Consider the following 22368-nt stretch of genomic DNA (forward strand, 5'->3'; position numbering starts at 1 on the left):
GGCGAGCTGCTTTTAACTTGTCGTTTTCACGACAAAGCAGCTCGACGCGCGGCTGCATCCGGGCCAGGAGAACCCGAAGCTCATTGCTTAGCCTACCCTCCTGGTAGCTAGCCATGGCTTCCCCCAACGCACCACTAGGAGCAGCGTGACGAGCCCACTCCACGCACTCCACAGGGGTGCGAAGGGTTGTTCCTCGGCGAATGTTCCATCGTGGAACATACACTTCATTGGAATCCGACACTACAAAAAACATAAAGCAGTTAGGAAAAGATAAAGAAAAAATATATATAAATGGGCCAAAAAAACCCTACGCACCTGTAGGGTCAATTACAGGCCGATAGCCGCCGAACCCATCACCTGAACCCAACGGAAATCCATCCAAGAGGTCAGGCAGATGGGAAGGTGGCAGAGACTGGCGGGAAGCCCCATGCGTACCTGATGGATCGGCCGTCGTTGCCGATGGCGGGGGCATGGTAGCAGCCGCCGCGGTCGCCGCCGCGGAATCCGCAGCAAAAGTTACCGCCGGCTCGGTGAAAGATGCTGTAAAAATAGCACTCACAGCCGGCGGGTGACGTCGTCACAACTGGAACAGTCGGCTCAACGGAGTGAGCAACTGAACCAGTGGAAGCAGGCGCAGGCGCAGCCGCCTGGGTCGTCGCCTCAAGTAGGCTGACCGGGCCTACCGTCATTGGCGGGGAGGTACTCCTCTGCGCTCCACCCTGGAATGCGTCAACATCCACGCCTGCACAAAGAAAAGTGTTAAATGATATTAAGCTATGAAGATAAAAGCTGAAGGAAATTTGTACTTACGGGTTTTCTTGAGCCTGAAAGTACGGACGGGCGGGGATGAACCCGATGGAGCCGGCCTCTTCACGCCGGTCACCGTTGTCATCCTGGGCTCTTCGGTGACAGTTGTCACAGCCTCCGGAATGGTGATCTTGTCACCACCGGGATTCCCCGCCACCTCTTCGCTCTCGGTCTCCGAGTCAGACCGAGGCGCTGGATCGGCTGTGGAGGCCACCTTCTCCTTCCCCTTCCCGCCGGCAGCCTTCTTCTTCCGCACCAACGGAGGACCATCTGCGGATTCCTCATCAGAACATACGATTAGAGGAATTCCAGCAGAGGTTTCAACATTGAGGGGTCGAGGGTCGAAGAGCGCCTTACCTGGCCGACGGGCGCTAAGGATCTCATGGCCTAGCGGATAGACCTCCACGAACCGATCCGCCGTTTGTTCTAGGATGGGCAACTCGTTCTCATCTAGAGCGCGAGTACCCATCCGTGCGGGACCGTCAGCCTCCCGCGGGTTCAGGAGCGACTGCAAGTCATTCCCCTCTGAAATAAACAGGAAAAAAGTTAGAAGAAATTCTAAATCAACAAAAAGAAAGAAAGCATACCGTAAGGAACAGAGTTCGAACCGTATTCGAGGACGATTGGGATCTTATGCGCATCCGCAGCCTTCCACACCCGGCTCATCCCCAGCATCACCATCCCGGACTCCGCAAACCGGTAAACCGGAGATTGGACCCGAGATATCTTCGCAAACCATTCCGCCTCCTGGTAGTTGGAGGCGTGAAGGCTGGGAAGTGCTTGCCCATTCTTGAATTTCATGGCAATAGGGATGGCGCGAGCGGATATGAAGAAGAACTCCCGCTTCCACGAGCGAAGACTGCGCTCGGTCGCGCAGATCTTAAAACCCTTGATTCGGGTTGTCAGGGTATACCACCCCTGGATGCACCTCCAAGTGTAGAAGGTCATCAGACGGTCAACATAGGGCTCAACGCCCAAAATCCGGCACACCTACTCGAAGTGGCGAATCTTGGCGATCGCCATGGGGTGCAACTCGGTCAAATGAACACCGTGCCTCTCAAGGACACGGTAAACAAACTTTGTCAATGGGAACCTAAGATTCCCATAGACAAAGAATGCAGCATATACCCCGATCTTGCCTCTGGGGGCATCGTACACCGTCTGGTGGGGTTCAGGAAACTCGGGCTCGAGAGACTCGAGCATGAACTTCCTGACGACGTACCGATACAGATCGCCAGGCAGAGCACACTGGCACTCGCCAGCAGTACTCTTGTCATCGACTGCAGATTCGAGATCACGAGACATCTTGTAAAAGAAGAAGAAAACGATTTCGGGACAATGCTTGCCTGAAAAGGTGAGTATTCGCCGGAAATCGCAAAGAAGATGAAGAGAAGAGTGAAAGTGTGGATTACAAAGAACCCTATCCCCCTTTATATAGTAATCGCAATTAATGCGATGAAATTAATGCGGAAGAGAGAGAAAACGAAGGTGCAATGAAACTATGACACGTGGCAAAAAGCAAGCTGGCAACAGCTGTTGACAGGACGCATACCATTAATTTCGCGGCCACGCGCCCGAAAAATCGCGCCCACGCGCCTGAAAAAGCGTCTGGAATGACCATGTACTATCACGTCACCATAACTTCCTGCACGTCCTGACACAGTCAGAAGAAACCGTCGCACGACGTGTCAGAGGTTTGGACTGTTTTTATCCTTCCACCAACTCTTCGAATTTCAAAATTCAAAATTCAAAAAGATTCAAAAGTAAGCGGGAAAATACCCCTTACCTTGGCAACCAAGTAACTGTAAGACAGGTGCGGGTACAGTGTTAAGGCAAAACCCTTCACATACTTAGCACCTGCAAGGAATTGAAGCCAAGAATTCCTCGGCAACCAAGTAACCGTAAGACGGATGCGGGTACAGTGTTAAGGCAAAACCCTTCACATACTTAGCACCCGCAGGAAATTGACGCCAGGAATACCTTGGAAGTAAAGTAACCGTAAGACAAGTGCGGGTACAGTGTCAAGGCAAAACCCTTCACATACTTAGCACTCTGCAGGGAATTCAAACCAAGAAGGATCTTCTGAGCCATGCGGGCGGGAACGGGAATAGCATCCCCGCATGACGGGAACGTCGAGAACTATATTGTTCGAAACTCCATGATGGGATTGGTGGTTTTAGCATAATTGATCAGTATGTTGAAAACTACCAAAACCCCACGGAGAATCCACACAAGTAGGACTCCACGCTCCTGACGTACGAGGAGGTTACAAACCTACCCGCTTCACACCCAAAGATCAAGCAGAAAAGTCGGGAATTTCTGCGTGACATCAGGAAAACCGCGGGAAGAATCACCACGGAAAACCGAAAAACTAAACCCTTTTCAAAAAACTCCTTGCTAAGTCCAAAAGTTCACCTCACTTATTAATAATTCATGAGAAAAACATTGGACTGGGGGGACTTGAAGAGGTAGGTCCCAGCAGAGCCCAGTTGGACCCGCAAGACTCACCTTGAATAGGGACGTCTGCGCAATAACCAACTGCTCCAGCAGGGCCCACCATGCTCAGAGAACCTTATGCGCAGTACGCCAGCTGTACCCGCAGGGAAAGCCTCCCAATGGCGAAGTACCCCGCCTGTTCCAGAAGCTGCGGATACAAGCCATCAGGGAAGGCTACCCGCACTAACAGCAAGGCTACACGCACAAGGCATTCGCTACTTCAGTAGTCACATGAAGGAATGAGCAAGGCGGAAATACTCCCGCCTAAATGAGCCAGTCCGTATGCTTCTGGAAGGTCTTTCGTACTATACCTACTAAGGTATGGGCGGAACAGACAATTTGACCAGAGCAGCCCATGAACCAATCACAGGGTGACAGCTCACCGACAACAATACGAGGAGGAGCACCCTCTAGTACTGTTTGTCACTATTAGCCGCTGCCTACTCACCAACCCTTACGATGGGACGCGCGCAGCCTACAGTTGGTGGAACAGTGCGTAGCCGGCAGTAAAGGAACAGTATACAGCCGACCTTTACTGTTGGCCGTAGCCTATCCACCAACCAGCATGGCCTGTGCGTAGTCCACTGTTGGTAGAACAGGAATACTATTCAGCCGGCTGTACCTTCTAGGAAACCTACCTTCGGCTATAAATACTCCAACACCTTGGAATGGTAAGGACATCATCTGATATCTCAATCTTATCTAGCAATCTCTTAATATACACTTATATTCAGAGCAATCTAGTCTGATTCTCACGCCGGAGGGTGGTCACAAGGAGGAACCCCCCCCCCCTTCTCAGTGACGAGCTTACGGTGTCTGTTTTGCAGGTCCCCTGAAGAACAACCTTCTCTGCTGGACCTCATCCTCGTGGGAAACATTACTTAACCCCCGGATTATCTATAATCTGCCCGTGGGTTCACTTAGTGTTTCTTCAATAAAACAATGAAATTAGCATTAAAGTTTTTAATATAAATAAATAAATACTCGTAAATAACTGGTATAGCGATGGTGTTGTGTTTACGAATGGAAGGAAGCAAACAAGAAATCTAGAGGTCTCAATCACCTTTACAGATTTCAAACAGTACGTAGCTAGTTAGTTTGTTACACCAACCGCAACCCCCCTTCAATCTTTCATTCACCATCACAATCTCACTGTAATCATTTCCTCTCATTCTCATAGCATACGAACAACAATATCAATATCAATATCCATTTCACATCTCTAATTACCAATTTCACACGTACAGTTTAGTTGATGTCAACTTCTAAGATGTAATACTTTCGGCTTATTTCTTCTGTATTTTACGCCATTTTTGACGTGAAACTCAAAGATTAACGCCTAATTTCTCACCTGAAACCGCTTCTACTGTCGGTATTATGACTCTTTAAGTATTTGTTTTATTCGATACGTGAAATTTGAAGATCTGACAATAGTTTAACGCCTAATTTCTCACTGGAAACAGGTTCTAGAATCGGTAAGAGTGTTTGAACAATTTTACAGCGTTTTTGACGTGAAACTCGTTGAAAATTAATGCCTAATTTCTCACCGGGAGTCGGTTCTAGCATTGGTGTATATGTTTTGAGTATTTTATTACTTTAAAGTTTTTGACGTAACTTTTTGCGTGAAATTCGAATATCTGAGCTGAAATCAAAACCTAATTTCTCACCGGAAGCCGGTTCGTGTTTTGAGTATTTTATTACTATAACGTTTTTGACGTGTTATTTTTGTGTGAAATTCGAAGATGTGAGCTGAATTCAAAACCTAATTTCTCACCGGAAGCCGTGTTTTGAGTATTTTAAGCGTTTTTGTTGCAGTGTGAATGTTTAATCGAGTTTTGACTTGAAGAATCAAAATAATGGCTGCTGCTGCTGCTTCCGGTGGTCCTGCAAATGATGGATTGAAAGAGATGTTGCAGTCCGCTGTACAATCTCTTCAGTGGACGTACATTATTTACTGGCGATTTTGTCATGATAAACGGTACGAGTATCAAAACATATACCTACCGTTTATTTTGCTTCTGCTTCATGATTTTTTAATTTTTTATGATTTGTTTTGTATCTATTCAATGGTTAGGGTTTTAGAATGGTGTGACGGTTACTACAACGGAGCGATAAAAACCAGGAAGACGGTGCAGCCGATGGAGGTTACCACGGAGGAGGCGGCTTAAGCAGAAGTGAGCAGCTTAGAGAGCTTTATGATTCGTTAGCTTCCGGCGAGCAGCAAGTGACGGAGGGCCAACAGGTAGCAGTACGAAGGCCATCGGTGGCGTTATCACCGGAGGATCTGACGGAGGTGGAATGGTTCTACCTCATGTGTGTCTCGTTCTCCTTTGCTCCTGGTGTCGGGTACGTCGGTTACATAAATTTCATCGCTAAAAATGGTGGAACTGAAGCTTGTTAGGCTGCGTGTAATGGACATAGTGGGGGGTTTTGACACATGACACCACGTAAGCGGTGGACGATTTTTATTTTAAGGGAGTAGTGATGTTGTAGCCCAAAAATCGTCCTCTAAAGCTTGTTATTGGTCCATTTAGTAAAATAATATATTTCTTTTTAACCCAGCCGGCAACAGAAATATGTCGCCCCCAAAAATCGCCCCAATATCGCACAAGGGGTTGTGTTGTGGCCAAAATCGCCCAAAAACCACCAACTTATCACCCAACTACGCATACTCTCGTAACATAACATAGTTCTGTGTCATATTTTAATAATGTAATTATTATTTATCATTTATGTTGACACATTTATATCACTAGATCTGTTAGTATGTGGATTTGTGAACCTCACAATAATCAATCCAGAAGTTGCTATAACTGTACTCAGGCTGTCGATTGTGGGGCGATGGGTGTGGAGATTGTAGCCGGTGTTAGGGTGGCGGTGGTTTTTTTTTTTTAATTTTAAATTTTAATTAACACAACCAAGTATTTTACATCACCTCATCCTATAACCATATTTTGCGGTGTAAGGCTCCCCGTCTTCTCGTTGCCTAAGTGGTGAACTCACATCTAACCCTTAGCACAATGGATTGCCTCATAATTCGGATTAATTACTCCCATTCATAGTTATCAAAATATATGGTGCTCTTTAAGCACCTAAACCGAACTAATTGTCCAAACCAAAGAACGTTGGTCAGCTTTAAAAATGTATGGTTTGGTTTTTCTTGTTAATGATTAGATATACAGTTTGAAACCTGAAACCAACCGTTCTACATTTGTTAATGAAAAACTTTTTGTTCCAAAAAAAAAAAGTTATGTATAATTCATAAGTAATCCTTAACACTTTTTGAAATTTATAGGTTAGGCCAAAATATGGTGTTTAAAATTAAGTACTTAAGATTATGATTACATAATTGCAGATTAGTGGGAGAGGCATATGCAAAGCGGCAAGATCTATGGCTGAATGGTGCAAATGAAGTAGATAGTAAAGTTTTTACGAGAGCTATTCTAGCCAAGGTATGAATTAATAAATTGAATTAAAATAAATGGAAATCAAACCAACCTTTTTTAAAAGGCGGCGTTCATTAAAAAATCTATGGCGCAATTGTATGAACTCATAAATTGGAGACTAAACCAAATAGAATAATAAGGTATAATTGTGGGATGAAGATAAAAACTTTAATCGGAGAGGTAACCAAGATATGGGACCAATGGCACAGTCTTTTAACTTTTTGCCCGGGGACCAAGGCATGGAAGCCGGAGATTGTCGAGGATGCATGGGGGGTGTACTTGTTTGTACCATAATATATAAATTTGTTTAGGTTAAGATAGATAAATAGTAAAATTACACAAAAAGTTAATACAAAAGAACTAGATTGTGACATTTGTTATTTTACTTGGTTTATTAAAGAAACGGTACTTTTTTCACCTCTTAGATTTGAGGATATGATTTGTTTTCTTAGAGCATCCATAATTAGACCACCCCATACCCGTAGTGGGGGCGTTTTGTAGGTGTTTTTCCATGTTATGAGTTTGTTTATGTTGCGGGAGTCGTTTTAAGGGCTTATTTTTCAAATGAGCTATTTGGCAAGAACTAGAAAATGTGAGATAATGTGTTGTTTTGCATGTTGTGGGGCGATGGGACCGAGTGTTTTTAAGATTTTTTATTAGGTGAGTTTCAAGTGAATTTAAATAATAGTGTTTTAATGACGTCACAACTGACTAGTCATGTTTTTTGTATCTTCTTAGAGCATTCACATCCCATTCCATATATTTTTCTTATAATTTAGCTAAAAAACACTATTCCATAAATTTATCTATCATTTTTCAAAATTCTTTCACATTCTATTCCCTATTAATATCCATAAATTAATTATTTATTATTTTTTTTTCTTTTTTGTCTTATTATATAGTAAATGGTGATTGGAAGATATGTGATATATTATATGGTATGGATCAAAAATGAGTCCCTATATTTAGGGATTTACTTTAGTTGTCATATAACTCATCCATATAATAGGGAATGGATTTGAGAGGTGATTTTGATGGTTTTCTAAAATTTACCATAAATTATATGGGTTTGACAACTTTATAGAATGGGTTGAGAATGCTCTTAGAGCATCTACAACAACAAACTATTACATCATATTTCAAACTCTTCTTATTTTTAAAAACCCAACTTCTTTCCACAACAATAAACCTTCACAAACCCCATTAAATGATATTAAACGTGTATATTTTAATATGTGTGTGTGTGAGAGAGAGAGAGAGAGAGAGATGGAGGTTGCCACATCATTCGTTTGTTGCAAGTTTGCAGCAACAAACTTCACAAGGTGGACTTGATTGCACAACGGTGAAGGTTTGTGATGTTGTTGTCTGTTGCAGTACCACCTCATCTGAACCTCAAGAAATGGTGTCTGTTGTGATGCTTATGTTATCGATGGTCTTACAATTATTTAAAAATGAGTTTTCATCAGCTTATAAGAAGTGAACTCGAGTCACATCATGTATCTATTTTTTTGTATTTACGTATTTTTATAATGATCTTTTATCGTATAGTGATTTTTGTACTTCTAAAATGATACAAAAGGTTATACATAGTGGGGTCATATAGAGAGAGGAATTTGTTACGAAACTGATATTTGAGACATACAGGAAAATGAGCAACTTTATGATTTTCGCTTTTGTATATCCTTTTGAAACTTAGATAATTTGTCTAAAACAAATAATAATATCAAATACGTTATTTTCCATTCACTATCAAAGTTATGACACTCGTTCCGAAAATAGAGATTTGTCGTTGAATCTCTTACCTTTTCTCACATACATCCAAATAAAGAGTTGTTATCTTCTTGTTTTAATTATGACAAGCTACAAGTTTGAAAGTTATATATAACTGATGTTAAAACAATGTTTGAAGTGTTTTATTTAAGAAGAGTATCACAGTTAAATTATAATCGTGTTTAATGAAATCTAAAGTATTTTTAATTAATAATATTGTGACTTTTATAAGTGAAGATAACTTTATATAAGTTTTTAAAATTACACATAAAGTTGTAACAAGTTAAAAAATCTGAATTTCAAATTAACTTTTAATTATGTCTCAAAACTTTAAACCTTGAATTTGTATTAAGGTTACCATAAAATTTATAGATTTTTTATCACGATAATATATTTAGCTTGAATTGGTATAATGCCACCAAGTATACTCTTCATTAACTTTATGGCTTAACTTTCTGATCATGTTGTTGAATGCTGCTTTCCTGGATCTTGCACTAGAGTGCTTATATACAGGCAAGTCAAATTTGTTAACCCTATATTTACACGCTCATCGTATTTGCATTTGTTGCTTAATACCCACCACCGTTTTTGCAGACGGTTATATGCATCCCTTTGCTAAATGGAGTCATTGAGCTTGGAACAACCGAAAAGGTTAGTTGAGTATAAGGTCATGTGTAACACTAGATGAGCGTGATGAGAGAGTTTGTCACGTAGGACTTACACACCCAGGAACACAATGTTGGGTTGTGAGTGATGAACGATGAGCAGCTACTCATTGATTGTGATAATGGAAGTGGAACATTCCTTTAAAGAAAAAGATTAATATTAATTTAATAGTTATATAATAAGTGATGGTTAAAAATAAGGCAATGGTTATTCATACACTTTTTTTGATTATTCACACACCCTTTTAACACACATTTAAACCCTATATACACCATATAAAGGGTGTATGAATAACATATCCCAAAAATAATCAACATTAATTGTTTACAAAGAAAATTATTAATCACTCACCATATATAATGCATGAGAGTAATTTAGAGTGTCTTTCCTATTTATGTATTTTATGTATTGCCTATGTAACGATACTCATCACTCACTAAGTATAATGCATGTTTTAGTCATTTTAAGATGGTAAAACAGACGAGTAAATGAATTGGATAACAAGTCTTTTTCTCATCACAATTATGTATTATTATTATTATGTCTTGTTTTAACTCTGTACCATTGATAATAAAAAGTATTTAATTATACGTATAACAATTTGAAACAATGAATAATAACTTGACCGATAACAAATTTTCATTTTTTTCAAATTAATATTTCCACCACTTAATTATACTATAAATAACATAAATCTTAAACTCATTTATTTTTTAAATAAGTATTCATTTATCATTTTGTTTTATTTTCTCTAATAACTTTTCTTCTTTATGTTTAAGAAATTTTAAATACACAACTATGTTTTTTTTTCTCTACAATATAGTATAATGTTTACTGAAAACAATTTTCACACGCCAGATTGTAGATATACACATATACACTTCGCAATTGCATCATGTGCGTCATCTATAACTAGTTCATCTCTAATGATTTTTGTTTGAACCAAACTCATTTTGCACACTAGGTAGAAGAGACTTATGAACACTCATTATTGCATATGTAGGTCGAAGAGACTAATGAATTCATCCAACATGTCAAACTTTTCTACACGATCAGAAATGACAACCTCATTCGCCCACCCTCCAAAGCCGCCCTTTCCTTTCATTCTTCCAACACCACATTTTCTTCTTATCAAACACCCGAAACAATCAAACTTCCGGACAATACATACTCGATGGATGAAGATGGTGATGAAGAAGAAGATGATGATGTTAATGATGAGGGTGAAGATGTAAGATATGATGAGGCGGAAGATATAGGAGATGATGAAAATGTGCCAGATTTTGTGAAAGAAACATGTCATATTTCTAACTTTCCAAAGCCTCACAATAATAAAGATTCAATGGTTTCTATCACAGACACCGATGAGCTATTGCAAATTGGTATGTCTCCGGACATGAAGTTTGGTTCACCGAATGATGATTCAAATAGCTTGGATTCTCATTTTAACTTGTTAGCAACGAGCCTAGACGATTCGTATAGAGCTGAGTCAACTCCCGGTTGGTCAGATAATTTTGAGTTGCACAACCCGTCAAATATTCGATTACACGCATCAGGTATCAAACGTCATTTAATTTACGTTTATTAATAAACTAGGTTAGTTACCCGTGTAGCACATAGATTAAAATAAGTATTTTTTTTTAAATAATAACATAATGTAAAATACAAAAAAGATGTATCACATATATAAAAATAATATTATACCGTAAAAAAGTTACACATTACGCAATTTGAAAATAAAAAGTTGTTAGAAATTCATAAATCATAAATTATTTATTTGTTATTTTCTATATCAAAATTTAGTAGAAAATGACTACTTTTTTAAACCAACTCGTGGACCAAAAGTCATTCTAATGTTAAATTGTTTTGGCAGGAACAATGTTTGATACTTTAATCTGTTAAAGAAACTCACCCGTTTCGTATTAATTACTTATAAAAATCTAATATTAATAACTAATGCAATATATTTTATATTAAGCAAATTAACATATTTATGATGGTATTAATTCTTTTAAATTAAGATGGAATTATTAAAAATTGAAAACAAAATATTAAAAATAGAAATGTATTTAATATGAGAGAGAGGGGATGAAATTTTGTAAGGATTAACTTGATGATGACATGTGGCATAAGTAATCATTTATTTATTAATTAGTATAGATATATGATAGAATTAAAATATAAGTTTTTCTATGCATAATGCTCTTTACACATAATTTAAGAAAATATGTTATTTACAAGTTTAGAGATTAATATATGAAACCCGAATATATTATACAACATTTTGATAACCTAATTAACATCCGAATACTTGACTCATATTTTTCATGTTCTGTTTGTAATATATTTCTGCATGATCATTTCTCATATTCCATTTTTCATCATAAATTAAACACACCATATACCCATGTGAATTAGTGTTGCATGATCTATTGTTTTAAAGAACCTTTATAACGCCTGTTTCTAAAATACTACGTAGTCGGAAGTTTTTTTCATGAGAAAACAAGTGAAGATTTAGATAACATGAATATCATTTCTAATAGTATTATATAAACATCATGTCATATACTGATATACATCATATCATATTTATGCATACAATTAACTAATGTGATAAACCTATCGCAAGCTTGGACACACTTAATATCATACAATAAATGAACATATCATACATTAAATGAACATATCATACATTAAATGAACGTGCATGTCAAGAGGATATCAAGTTGTCAATAAGTTGATAGATGGTTGTGTATATATGAGTCAAAACTCAAAATTGTCATAAAAAGGGTGCAATAAGTTAGTTAAATCGGCCATAGAAATATTATGGGTCCATCGATTTGGAATAAGATTTTATATTTAAGATAGTAAGGGTTCAATTCCGGTGACTAAAAATATGTAATTTATTTATAAAATAAAAATTATATTTTGAGTAGTCGTTTTTATAAATAAATAAATAAAACGTTAACAGCTAGGTGTTAGGAGGCTTGGGTTTTCTAATGGATACCTAAGTTCGAATCTCACTTGTGTCACTTTTGGCTGGATATTGGCAATGAAAGATTTGTGCTACGCCTTGTGTAAAGGTTGTCAGTTTGAACCCAGAGCTCAAAGGCCCCAAACGGGTTTTCATCTCACCATGTGTTACGCCAGAGAGTTCTGCTCTTGCGGTGGCACAACGAGTGTCAAGTGGCGGTCGGTGGTATGGTTTTCCGGGGGAACGCCCAAGCCAAATTCTAAAACCAGCGTGAGCCCGGTTAAGACAACATAGTCTGGCCAGAGTGAGGCATTGGGGCTCTTCAAATTTGGAGAGTGCGGTAGCCAAAACACAAGAATGTCGTCGTTCTTAAAAAACATATAATCTAAAACACTTTTTTTTCAATTAAAACATAAATGTATACATTGTTTTATACTCCCTCCGTCCCACTATAAGTGTCATAGTTTGATTTTTTTATTATTTCTTGTTTAAGTTTGACCGACAATATCTTTGTTTGTGTTATATAATACTTGATATTAAATATATGAATGGATTGAGTTTTAAACGTATTTTATATTGATATAATTTTCATCAAGTATTATATGACACGGACAAAAATATTTACGGTCAACGTTGCAAAAGAAAGACTTAAAAATTCAAAGTATGACACTTATAATGGAACGGAGGGAGTAGTTGAGTTTGACTCAATGGTTTTTTTTCCGTGGTAGTGGACTGGTGGGTTTCGTTTTTCATAGTGTTTTGATAAGCCGGTCCTGTGATTTTAAAAAAGTTTGGACAAGGGTATTAGGGTAGTTTGAGTTTCAAAGTTCAAACTGTTAAAAATACTTAAAATTATATCTATCGATGGTTTGAATCGAAAACAAATAAAATTCATGTACTAATTGTGAGAATCAAGTAGAATAATTATATACATACAATTAATTTTCACAATTATCACGTTAATTTCTTTCGTTTTCGCAGAACTAGCGCCGGAGGACAGTCGGTACTCTCGCACCGTATCAAGCATCCTCCACAACCAATCCACTCGATGGTCCATGTCCACGTCACACTCACACCACAACTCATACTACTCCACCCAATCATCCTTCACCACGTGGACACCAAACAACCATCACATTCCTACCACCACCTCTAAACGTATCCTCAAATACATTCTCTTCACCGTACCATTCCTCCACACCACTGCCACCATAGATGCAGCCGAGTCCGTCGCATCCCGCCTACGCAAAACCGCCTCAAACGAAGAGCTAAGCGCAAACCACGTACTCGCGGAACGACGTCGTAGAGAGAAGCTAAACGAACGGTTTATTATTCTTAGAACATTAGTACCGTTAGTGACTAAAATGGACAAGGCGTCGATATTAGGCGATACGATTGAGTACGTGAAGCAGTTACGTAAGAGGATACAAGACCTGGAGGCGAAGTGTCGGTTGGATGATAATATAAAGGTGGCGGATAAGAGGAAGGTTAGAGTGGTGGAGACTGGAAAGACGGCTGTGGCGGTTGCGGCCCAAGTGGAAGTGTCGATTATAGAGAATGATGCGTTGGTGGAGATGCAATGTAGGTATAGAGACGGGTTGTTGTTGGATGTTATGAAGAGGTTGAGGGAGCTTGGAGTGGAGATCACGACCGTTCAATCGTCGGTGGACGCTGGGATGTTTTCGGCTGAGATGAGAGCTAAGGTAAACTTTTTTGATCGTGTTAGTTTTCTGGTTATTTGGGCCGGGTTATTTGGGTCAGGTTATTCGAATTTTGAAAATTTTGAAAGTAAACTTGAATTCGAGTTGGTTTGAATTCAGAAACTGTAAAATTGGTTGGTATTTCGTAAATCCAAATTCGAGTTGATTCGAATAACCTGAATAAAGGTAAAAGAACAGTTAAGAATTAAAAGAAAATAATACCATACACTTTAAAACATGAAATAAGTGAATTTTGTATAAGTAAAATTCATGTATTTTTATACAAGAATTAGATACTTTAAATAACTGGGACGGTTTGAAATACATAATGTAATTATAGTGTAATGTAATTATAGCATAATACACTAAGATGAAATTACATAATTCTACTACTTATAAATATAATTATACTAATTGATTATCACAGTTAACACGTAATTTAATTTGTACGTTAACTTTTCTCGATAAGGATGTGATTTGAATATTTGAAACACTAATTTGAATAATACTCGAGTTCTGTTTGAAATGAATTTAGTTTTGTTAATTCCAATTCGAATAATTAGTGTCAAAATGTTTCACATGTTTTTTCTAATATTTGTCTGGGTTAATTTTTCAGGTGAAGATGAGGAAGGGTAATAACGGAAAGAAACTTAGCATAACGCAAGTAAAGAAAGCCATTGATCAAATAATATCTCCCTTATAAGACAAAGATTTTGTAAAGAAGAACACTTTATTTATGGGTGGTTTTTTAACCACAAACATTTTAAAATTGAATGTTATAGGCTATAGCTACCTTCTTAACTAAATAATTGTGATACATAACAAAAAAGCTAGTCTGGACACTTTTACAGAAAGATGCATTGGGTGATCATGTTTTGGTTGTCACCTTGTCGGGTCGGGTCTAGTCCGTCTTTCCATTATGAGCTAAGATTTCGTTATGAATTCAGCATGCTAAAAAGGCTCTGAGATTGACCATCTTTCTGCAGTCCATTCAGCCTCACATGTTAGGTGTATCATCCGTAGATTGTCATGTATCATCTCTATATCTAATCCTTGAGTTCATTCACATCAGAATGGTTCCGGTTTTAACACCAAGTGTTTGTTGCCTTCTGCAAATACATTGAGTTACGACAGGCTTAAATGAGCCAATTGTTCGGCTTTCATGGTTTTTGGTTAACCGAATGTAAACGAATGAACTTAACAGAGGTAAACTAACAAACATAAAACGAATATAAATGAACGAACATCAAACAACGTTCACAAACATGATATATTCATCTAGTTCGTTTAACTAAATAAACAGTTTTTTTTGTTCATGTTGGTTTGTTATTATATAAGCGAACATAAACAAACTTCATGTCAAATGGTTCACATAACGTTCACCGAACGTTCAGTTTGTTTACAAGTCAAATTCAACTTCTCGGTTGAATGATATTGGAATTGTAAATTGTTTTGACAAATTGTTTTTAAGTTTCCTGTGGATATGAATTTTAGCTATAAACTGTTTTGTTTTTAGTTATGTAATTATGATTTTAGTCTACTGTTATATTTAATTTTTTTAACTGTGAATTGTTTTCCTTTTTTTACCCTTTTTCAGATTTTGGAATTATGATTCAAGTCTAGTGTCTAATGTTTGATTATGTTTTTTGAATCATGAAATTGTTGCTTCAAGTCTACTTTTGTAACTTGGTCTACAAAATCATCTCAAATTTTGACCAAATAAAACTTATTGGCCCACAAAAATCATGGTTCCAAGTTCCAACATATATCATCTACGAATTATGGGTTTTGTCCTGGCCCAACCCACTTATACTAGTCCAATGACTTCGATAGTCCAATCTCCGGTTTTGTTTTTTCAAAGAATTCAGGTTCTCTTTTAGGAAGCACACACCCCTATACCATAATAAATAATGCATCATGTTGTTTTCTTTTAATCACGTTACAGCTCTTTATAATTCTTTTTTCTTTTAATTCTTTATAATTCGGAGTGCATGCGGTTCATTGCAAGGAGATGTCTGGGTTCATTGCAAGGAGATGTCTGGGTTCAAATACCGACATGATTGGGTGCGGGACGTTCTTTGGGACATCTTAAGGCGAGCTGGGATATCAGCTAAAAAGGAAGCCCCTGTAAACTTCCTTACAGACCCCACGGAAGGGAGATCCACTCTACGACCGGCAGATTTGCTCGTCTTTGGTTGGGCCGGGGGAAAACACGCTTGTGTTGACCTCACAGGGGTATCTCCCTTAGCTGGTTTGAGGGATAATGGGTTTGTAGCTGGGCAAGCAATGAAAAGGGCTGAAACGAAGAAGGTGGAGAAACATGCTAAAGCCTGCGAAGAGAACCAACATGTTTTTGTCCCTCTGGCTTTTGATACATTTGGCTCCTTGGCACCGGAAGCTATCCGTTTTCTAACCAGGGTCCAACAGGTTGTGCATAGCAATGTGTCGACTCCAAAGGGGCAGGGGTATGTCTTTAGCAGGTTAGGGTTTGTAATTCAGAAAGGGGTGGCGGCGCAGCTTGTTGCCCGCCTACCTGCTATGTTGATGTAATATCTATGTTTCTACATATTGGAATGGAATCTTTATAAAAAAAAAACTTTAAAAATTGAACTGTAACTGTGATGTTTCTGGTCAGGACCAGTTTTTGAAGGACCATTGTCTTGGATGGTCACCAGTTTTAATAGATGGTAAAGGAGGTGAGATCAAAAGAGTACTTGGGTGAGACAAAAGTTTTATGAGGGATGGGATGAGTCATGAGTTGGATTGAGATTTGAGAGTACTGGTCAACATCTTTTTATATCCTTTGTAGCTCATACAAAACCGGTATTTAAGTACAATTAAAATAACTCCTATCAAAATAAAAAATGTTAAATTCTTCTAATTTATTGGTCTAACAAGTAGATGATCACTTATGCCATCACTTTGTTTTATATCTCCTTTTATTGATGTTTGTCATATGTAATCATCTAGTTTGGAGGATAAATCGGGAGAATGTAGATTTGTAAAAGTATAAAATAGGTTGTGTTTACGGGTCGACGGATAGAACCTAACTTGAATTGTTTTATAAAATGAAGACAACATGAACATGAAATTAATGTCACATACATGTACTTAAACATGATATGTGTATTCGTAGGTTCACGTGAAAACGACCTGGTTAATTGAACTTCTTTTATTTAAATTTTATATTCTAATTCTTTTAACTTCTAAATCTACACATTGTTTTTATTTTCAAAAGTAGTTATCTTTAAACTATGTCAAAATATTTTTAAATTTTTTGTATTCAAAATACTCAAAAAATTTTACATTACTATAAAGCATATTCAAAAACAAGAAAAATAAATATACGTGTCAAACAGCCATACAGATCAACCTATGAGCCAACTAGTATGGCACGAACATACCTATCGTGCTCAACTAAAAACTGACCCGAACTCATTTAAACTAAATCCAAACATACAAAATGTTAGTTTCTTGTCTAAAAACTTATGTCCCAACTTTCAACTATTAAGCCTCTTCATTTTAGGCTAAATTTATTCATGTCTCCATGTTAACTTGTGAATAAAAAATAAATTTGTTAATATTACCAAAAATTTAATTTCGGTGGGAGTGTAAATGAATGTTGATGAAAGAAGAGACATCTTACCTAAAACGCATAAATAGCAATAAGAACATAAACCTCATAATGTAGTATTGATGGATTGTAGTGTTATGAATTATGACACATTAAATTGTCCTTTCAAATAAGATCAATGTTGGGACCTTTTAGGGGTGTGGATACTCTACTGAGATAGCTTCTAATAGATGCTTGTGTTGGAAGGTAGATGAGGTTCATATCTTTGTTTCCATGTGCATGTTGCTTTTATATCCACATGGGTTTAGGCTTCTTGACTTGTACGGTACAACTCAGGATAATCAAAGCCCAATATTTTAGTTCTGTTGAACATACGTGGTCGTCGAGATCTCGTATGAAACCTGTATCAAGGTTTTTCTTTCTTTCTTTCTTTCCGATTTGATCAATAAAAATATTATATTATTCTTCTTTGTTAATTTCTTCTTGTACTTGATTTATTTATTGGCACCAAATCAATTGTTTATTGGATGTGCATAAACGTGGGCTGATTATCTAATACAATATTTGTTTGAATTCAAATTCAAAAGACCCAAAAACATAGAACTTATGCTTGTTACAAAGGATTATAAAATATGGTTTTAGTGATTCGCATGTAAAGGACTAGCATCCAAAGATCGTTGATACTTGATACGTCATAATCTCGATAGTCGAACCATCCTCTATAGTTAATTAAGGTAAAAGCACTTCACTTTTTCTATAAGGGACAGTGTCAGATTTTTTTGGGTGTCAATTAGGTTTAGACCCGTTCCTGCTCCTTTCATAATCTATTCTCGAGCCCTCACAGCATGTCACAAACCTTTCTCCAAGTAGGAGTGAACTTTCCGCTTTAGCTAGCGATTACCATAATATCCTTAAGACCATGGGACGGTAATATCAATTTCCACTTAAGCTGCTGATTGCCACCATGAACATACCATCATTTTAGTGACTAGCTAAAATGTAAAAGCATGTGTAAAATTTATTATTAAGGAATCCATCATGCCATTTAAATCCCGCTAGGTTTTTGGGTGGATTTGTTGTACTCAGGTGTAATTTTGGTGTTTCTTAGTCTAGTCACTCGCTAGTCTTCTTTTAATATATTTAGCTGTTCAAAAGAAAAAATTACAGAAGTTACTATGTGTTGAAAATCCAATCGACTTGGAAATTGTGAGTACTGGACCACATGAATCGATTTTTATAATGTTGTGTCCTCGTCAAAGTAAAATTGAAATATTATTAGTTTAACCATAATTTCTAAAATTCATTACTAGTTTTTGTGCTTTTTTACATTTTGATCTTTAAAGACGCTTAAAATATTAGTAGTTAAGGCGGCATACTTTCTAAAACTCGTTACTATTTTAAGTCCTCGTTTTCCAATTCAATCAATAAAAAGCTTTTAATTCACTTTTATTACTTAATTAATTATCCACCGTGTAATAAATTATAGCGGTAGGTTCCACCTATGTCACGTACTATCTAGTCCAGGTCACCGCTAAATTTCCTGAGCTGTCATCCCGAACCTCCCATGTAGGCCCGGACAACCGTTGGCTCCTCCGAACCTATCTCCCACATGGGTAACACAACCTCGAAAAGCCCAAACTTCACATAAAAAAAACCAAAAAAATCATCAAACAAAACAAATGTCAAATGTAGCAGGAGCAGCAGCAGTCATTGCATCTCCTCCTTCTCCAACAAGCCAAAACCCCAAATTATATCCTTGCTTTCTCCCCAATCCATTACCATCATCACCATAATAATAATAATAATAATAATAATAATAATCTCTCTACTTTCTCTTTCTACAACATTTGCAGCCATTAAAGCTTTCACGGCCTCATTTCCACCCTCCCACCAGAAAGCAGAATAATCACTTCCTTCACGGTAAAGCATCTTCATACCCCTTTATTAGTATTCAACATTTCATCCTCATTATATTATAACTTGTATATCCTTATCCTTCCATCTTAAATCCATATTCTCAATATGTTGAAAACCCGAATGCCGAATATTATTATTATTACCATTATTACTATTACTATTATTCACTGGTCCAGCATTTGCTACGCAATGCTGGACCCGGTGGACTTTTTAGCATTACAAGCGATACGTAAATCGCTAGAAGACATGCCCGGGTCCAATTACTTTAATTCATGGGATTTCACTTCCGACCCGTGTAACTTCGCCGGGGTTTACTGCGAGAACCAACGCGTTGTCGCGTTAAACCTCGGCGACCCACGGGCCGGTGCACCCGGCCTATCAGGCCGGCTGCACCCATCGATCGGGAAACTAACCGCACTCGCTGAGTTCACGGTTGTTCCCGGTCGGATCATGGGCGCATTGCCGTCCACAATGTCCGAGTTGAAAAACCTTCGGTTTTTAGCCGTTAGCCGGAATTTCATATTCCACGAAATTCCGGCTTTAACCGAGCTTAAAAAATTAAGAACACTTGATCTTAGTTATAACCAACTTACCGGTGGGATACCGTGGTCAATCGGGAAGTTACCCGCGTTGACCAATGTAATCCTTTGTCATAACCGGCTTTCGGGTTCAATACCCCCTTTCATTTCCCGAAGCCTAACCCGATTAGACTTAAAACATAACCAGTTTTCGGGCTCAATCGGCCCGTATTCGCTCCCCCCCTCATTACAATACCTTTCACTCTCATGGAACCGGTTCTCGGGCCGGGCCGACCGGTTGTTAACTCGGCTCAGCCGGTTAAACTACCTCGACCTAAGCTTAAACCGGTTCTCGGGCCCGATCCCGGGTTGCGTGTTTAACTTCCCGATCTCCAACCTCCAACTCGAGCGGAACATGTTTTCTGGGCCGGTCCGGCCCGTAAGGTCGGTTACGATCCCGACCGTTGATCTTAGTCATAATATGCTGTACGGTCAAATTTCGCCACTTTTTGCGACGGTTCAGAATCTTTACTTGAATAATAACCGGTTCACGGGTTCGGTTCCTCGGGTTTTTGTAGACCGGTTAATGTCGGGCAGCATAAAACTGTTGTACTTGCAGCATAATTTTTTGACCGGGATGCCGATTAAACCGCGGTCAGCGATTCCTTTGAGTAGTTCGTTGTGTTTGCAGTATAATTGTATGGTCCCTCCGGTTCAAAGTCCATGCCCGGTTAGTGCGGGTACTCAGAAGACCCGACCCACTTCGCAATGCAATGAATGGAAAGCGTAAAATAGGTAATTACGCGTTTAACCACTAAATGTGGTCTCGTGGTTGGCATATTGGGTTCTTCAATGAAGACCCGGGTTCGAACCTCAAGGTAATTACACGTTTAATTTTGTGTAGTTAGTTGCAAAATATGATCATAAATGATGAAACTACCAAGTATATTTTTGGATAGTGGTTATTTAATTTATTTTTATGTCAAAAAGTTGGAAAATAAGGTGTTATCGTCATTATGATAATATGTTTCTTGTAAATAAATTTTTTTTGTCTATTTGAGTATTTGGTGCATATATTGTTTTCTATTTGAGTATTTTTGTTCTTGTTTCAAGACATATATGACTAGGAATTGAGACATGTGCACGCAAGAAAAATACTCAAATCTTGGTTGTCATATATATACGAGTTTTGTTTTCATACACCCTTCTGGTATTGAATTTGGGCTTTCAAAACTAGATATTACAAAGAACTATATAAAAGTAATCCATCTATCCATATGGACACTAAAGTAATTGAGTGATGTGGTGTATTATTGGATCATATAAATGTCTCTATGTGGAAAATAATATGCTTAAAAGTGTAATTATATGTATTTATATGAAGGCACGTGCTGAGCGTGTCTACCTTTTTCAGCTTTCAATATGCATAGTGTTGAAACCACATCATTGTCTTTATTACACTAGTCTCTTTCCCTTAGCAATACCATTTCTTTTCATTTCATACATTATTTTTTTCTACTTACACATTAAGCACACAAGGGTTTAATGGTAATTGGTAAGCACTTTCAATTTATATTAGATGTTTTAGATGGAAGCTTTACATGTACCAAAAAGGATAACAATAATCCAATTTTGATTGTATCATAGTTTCTTAGCATTTCACAAATTCAATACCATAAATCCCTATTCGAACATACAAATTGTTGAGGGGAGTGTCAAATGTGTTACAAATTAGATATCATATATGTTGTGCATGCCATCAACCATAGTGGCAAGAATTTGAGTAGAATTTATACCTAAGTAGTGGTTTTCTATCATTTAGCTTAAGAACAACATATATGATATCTAGAACGTACTAATTAAGTTCAATTTGAATACATAGCTAAATCAAGAATTTGGATTTATGTGCTCTCGATAAATTTTGATCAAGTTTAACCTAGAGTGAGATGTTGCATGAAATTTTGTATTGACCATCAATAATTGACTTGAATTAGTTGCATTAACCGTTAGAATTGAATTGAGTAAAAAAATGTGTTTGATCATAAAAATAAGATACTTAGGTACAAGATACTGGGGTAATGTATTCCTCCCGAAATGGTGAGCGTACAATACGTGGGTGACATAAAAGTATAAATTTAGAAGTAGTACTTAAGAGTGTGAGTTGCCGTTACCATGCAAGTAGGGACGATGACGTGACATTTATTCGGATGGTTTTGCTCATGATAGTAATGCATTTACTAATTTGTCAAAGTATTTAGATTAATTTGAAGGAACTGAAACTCGCCAAATATGCATTTTTTTCTTGAAACAAAAGACTAGATTTTCGTTCCACTCAATGATAATGGAAAATAATATTACCACAACTTAAAACATTATGAAAGAAGAATAAGAATATTGTTGGCAATGGTCAAACGAGACATCTTTTGCTTTTCATCACACTTTTGTTTCGTCATCTTTTATATAGTAATTATGAGTTTATGACAACATTAAGAGACAAGAA

At 37.6% G+C, this 22368-nt stretch overlaps 1 protein-coding gene and 1 pseudogene across 2 annotated transcripts; both read left to right on the plus strand.

Annotated features, from left to right (window-relative positions):
• The first annotated feature begins 5159 nt into the window (after positions 1–5159).
• On the plus strand, positions 5160–14580 carry LOC143545817 (basic helix-loop-helix protein A-like; annotated as a pseudogene). Its single transcript, XR_013137499.1, has 8 exons — positions 5160–5281; positions 5378–5649; positions 6659–6755; positions 9018–9032; positions 9114–9170; positions 10189–10741; positions 13141–13862; positions 14476–14580. The product of XR_013137499.1 is annotated as a basic helix-loop-helix protein A-like (transcript).
• Positions 14581–18866: 4286 nt separating this feature from the next.
• Positions 18867–20899, plus strand: LOC143545844 (receptor-like kinase TMK2). The gene has a single exon (XM_077037654.1). The coding sequence runs from the start codon at positions 19456–19458 to the stop codon at positions 20656–20658; it is 1203 nt and encodes a 400-aa protein (XP_076893769.1). The 5' UTR covers positions 18867–19455; the 3' UTR covers positions 20659–20899.
• The last annotated feature ends 1469 nt before the right edge of the window (positions 20900–22368 follow it).

This window comes from Bidens hawaiensis, unplaced genomic scaffold (genome assembly GCF_021521415.1).
Source record: "Bidens hawaiensis isolate Kalapana, Puna unplaced genomic scaffold, B.hawaiensis_p1.1 tig00014039_1, whole genome shotgun sequence".
Lineage (NCBI taxonomy): Eukaryota > Viridiplantae > Streptophyta > Magnoliopsida > Asterales > Asteraceae > Bidens > Bidens hawaiensis.

Coding starts and splice junctions, on each gene's coding strand:
- LOC143545844 (XM_077037654.1), top strand. CDS start 19,456: ATGTTGAAAACCCGAATGCCGAATATTATTATTATTACCATTATTACT.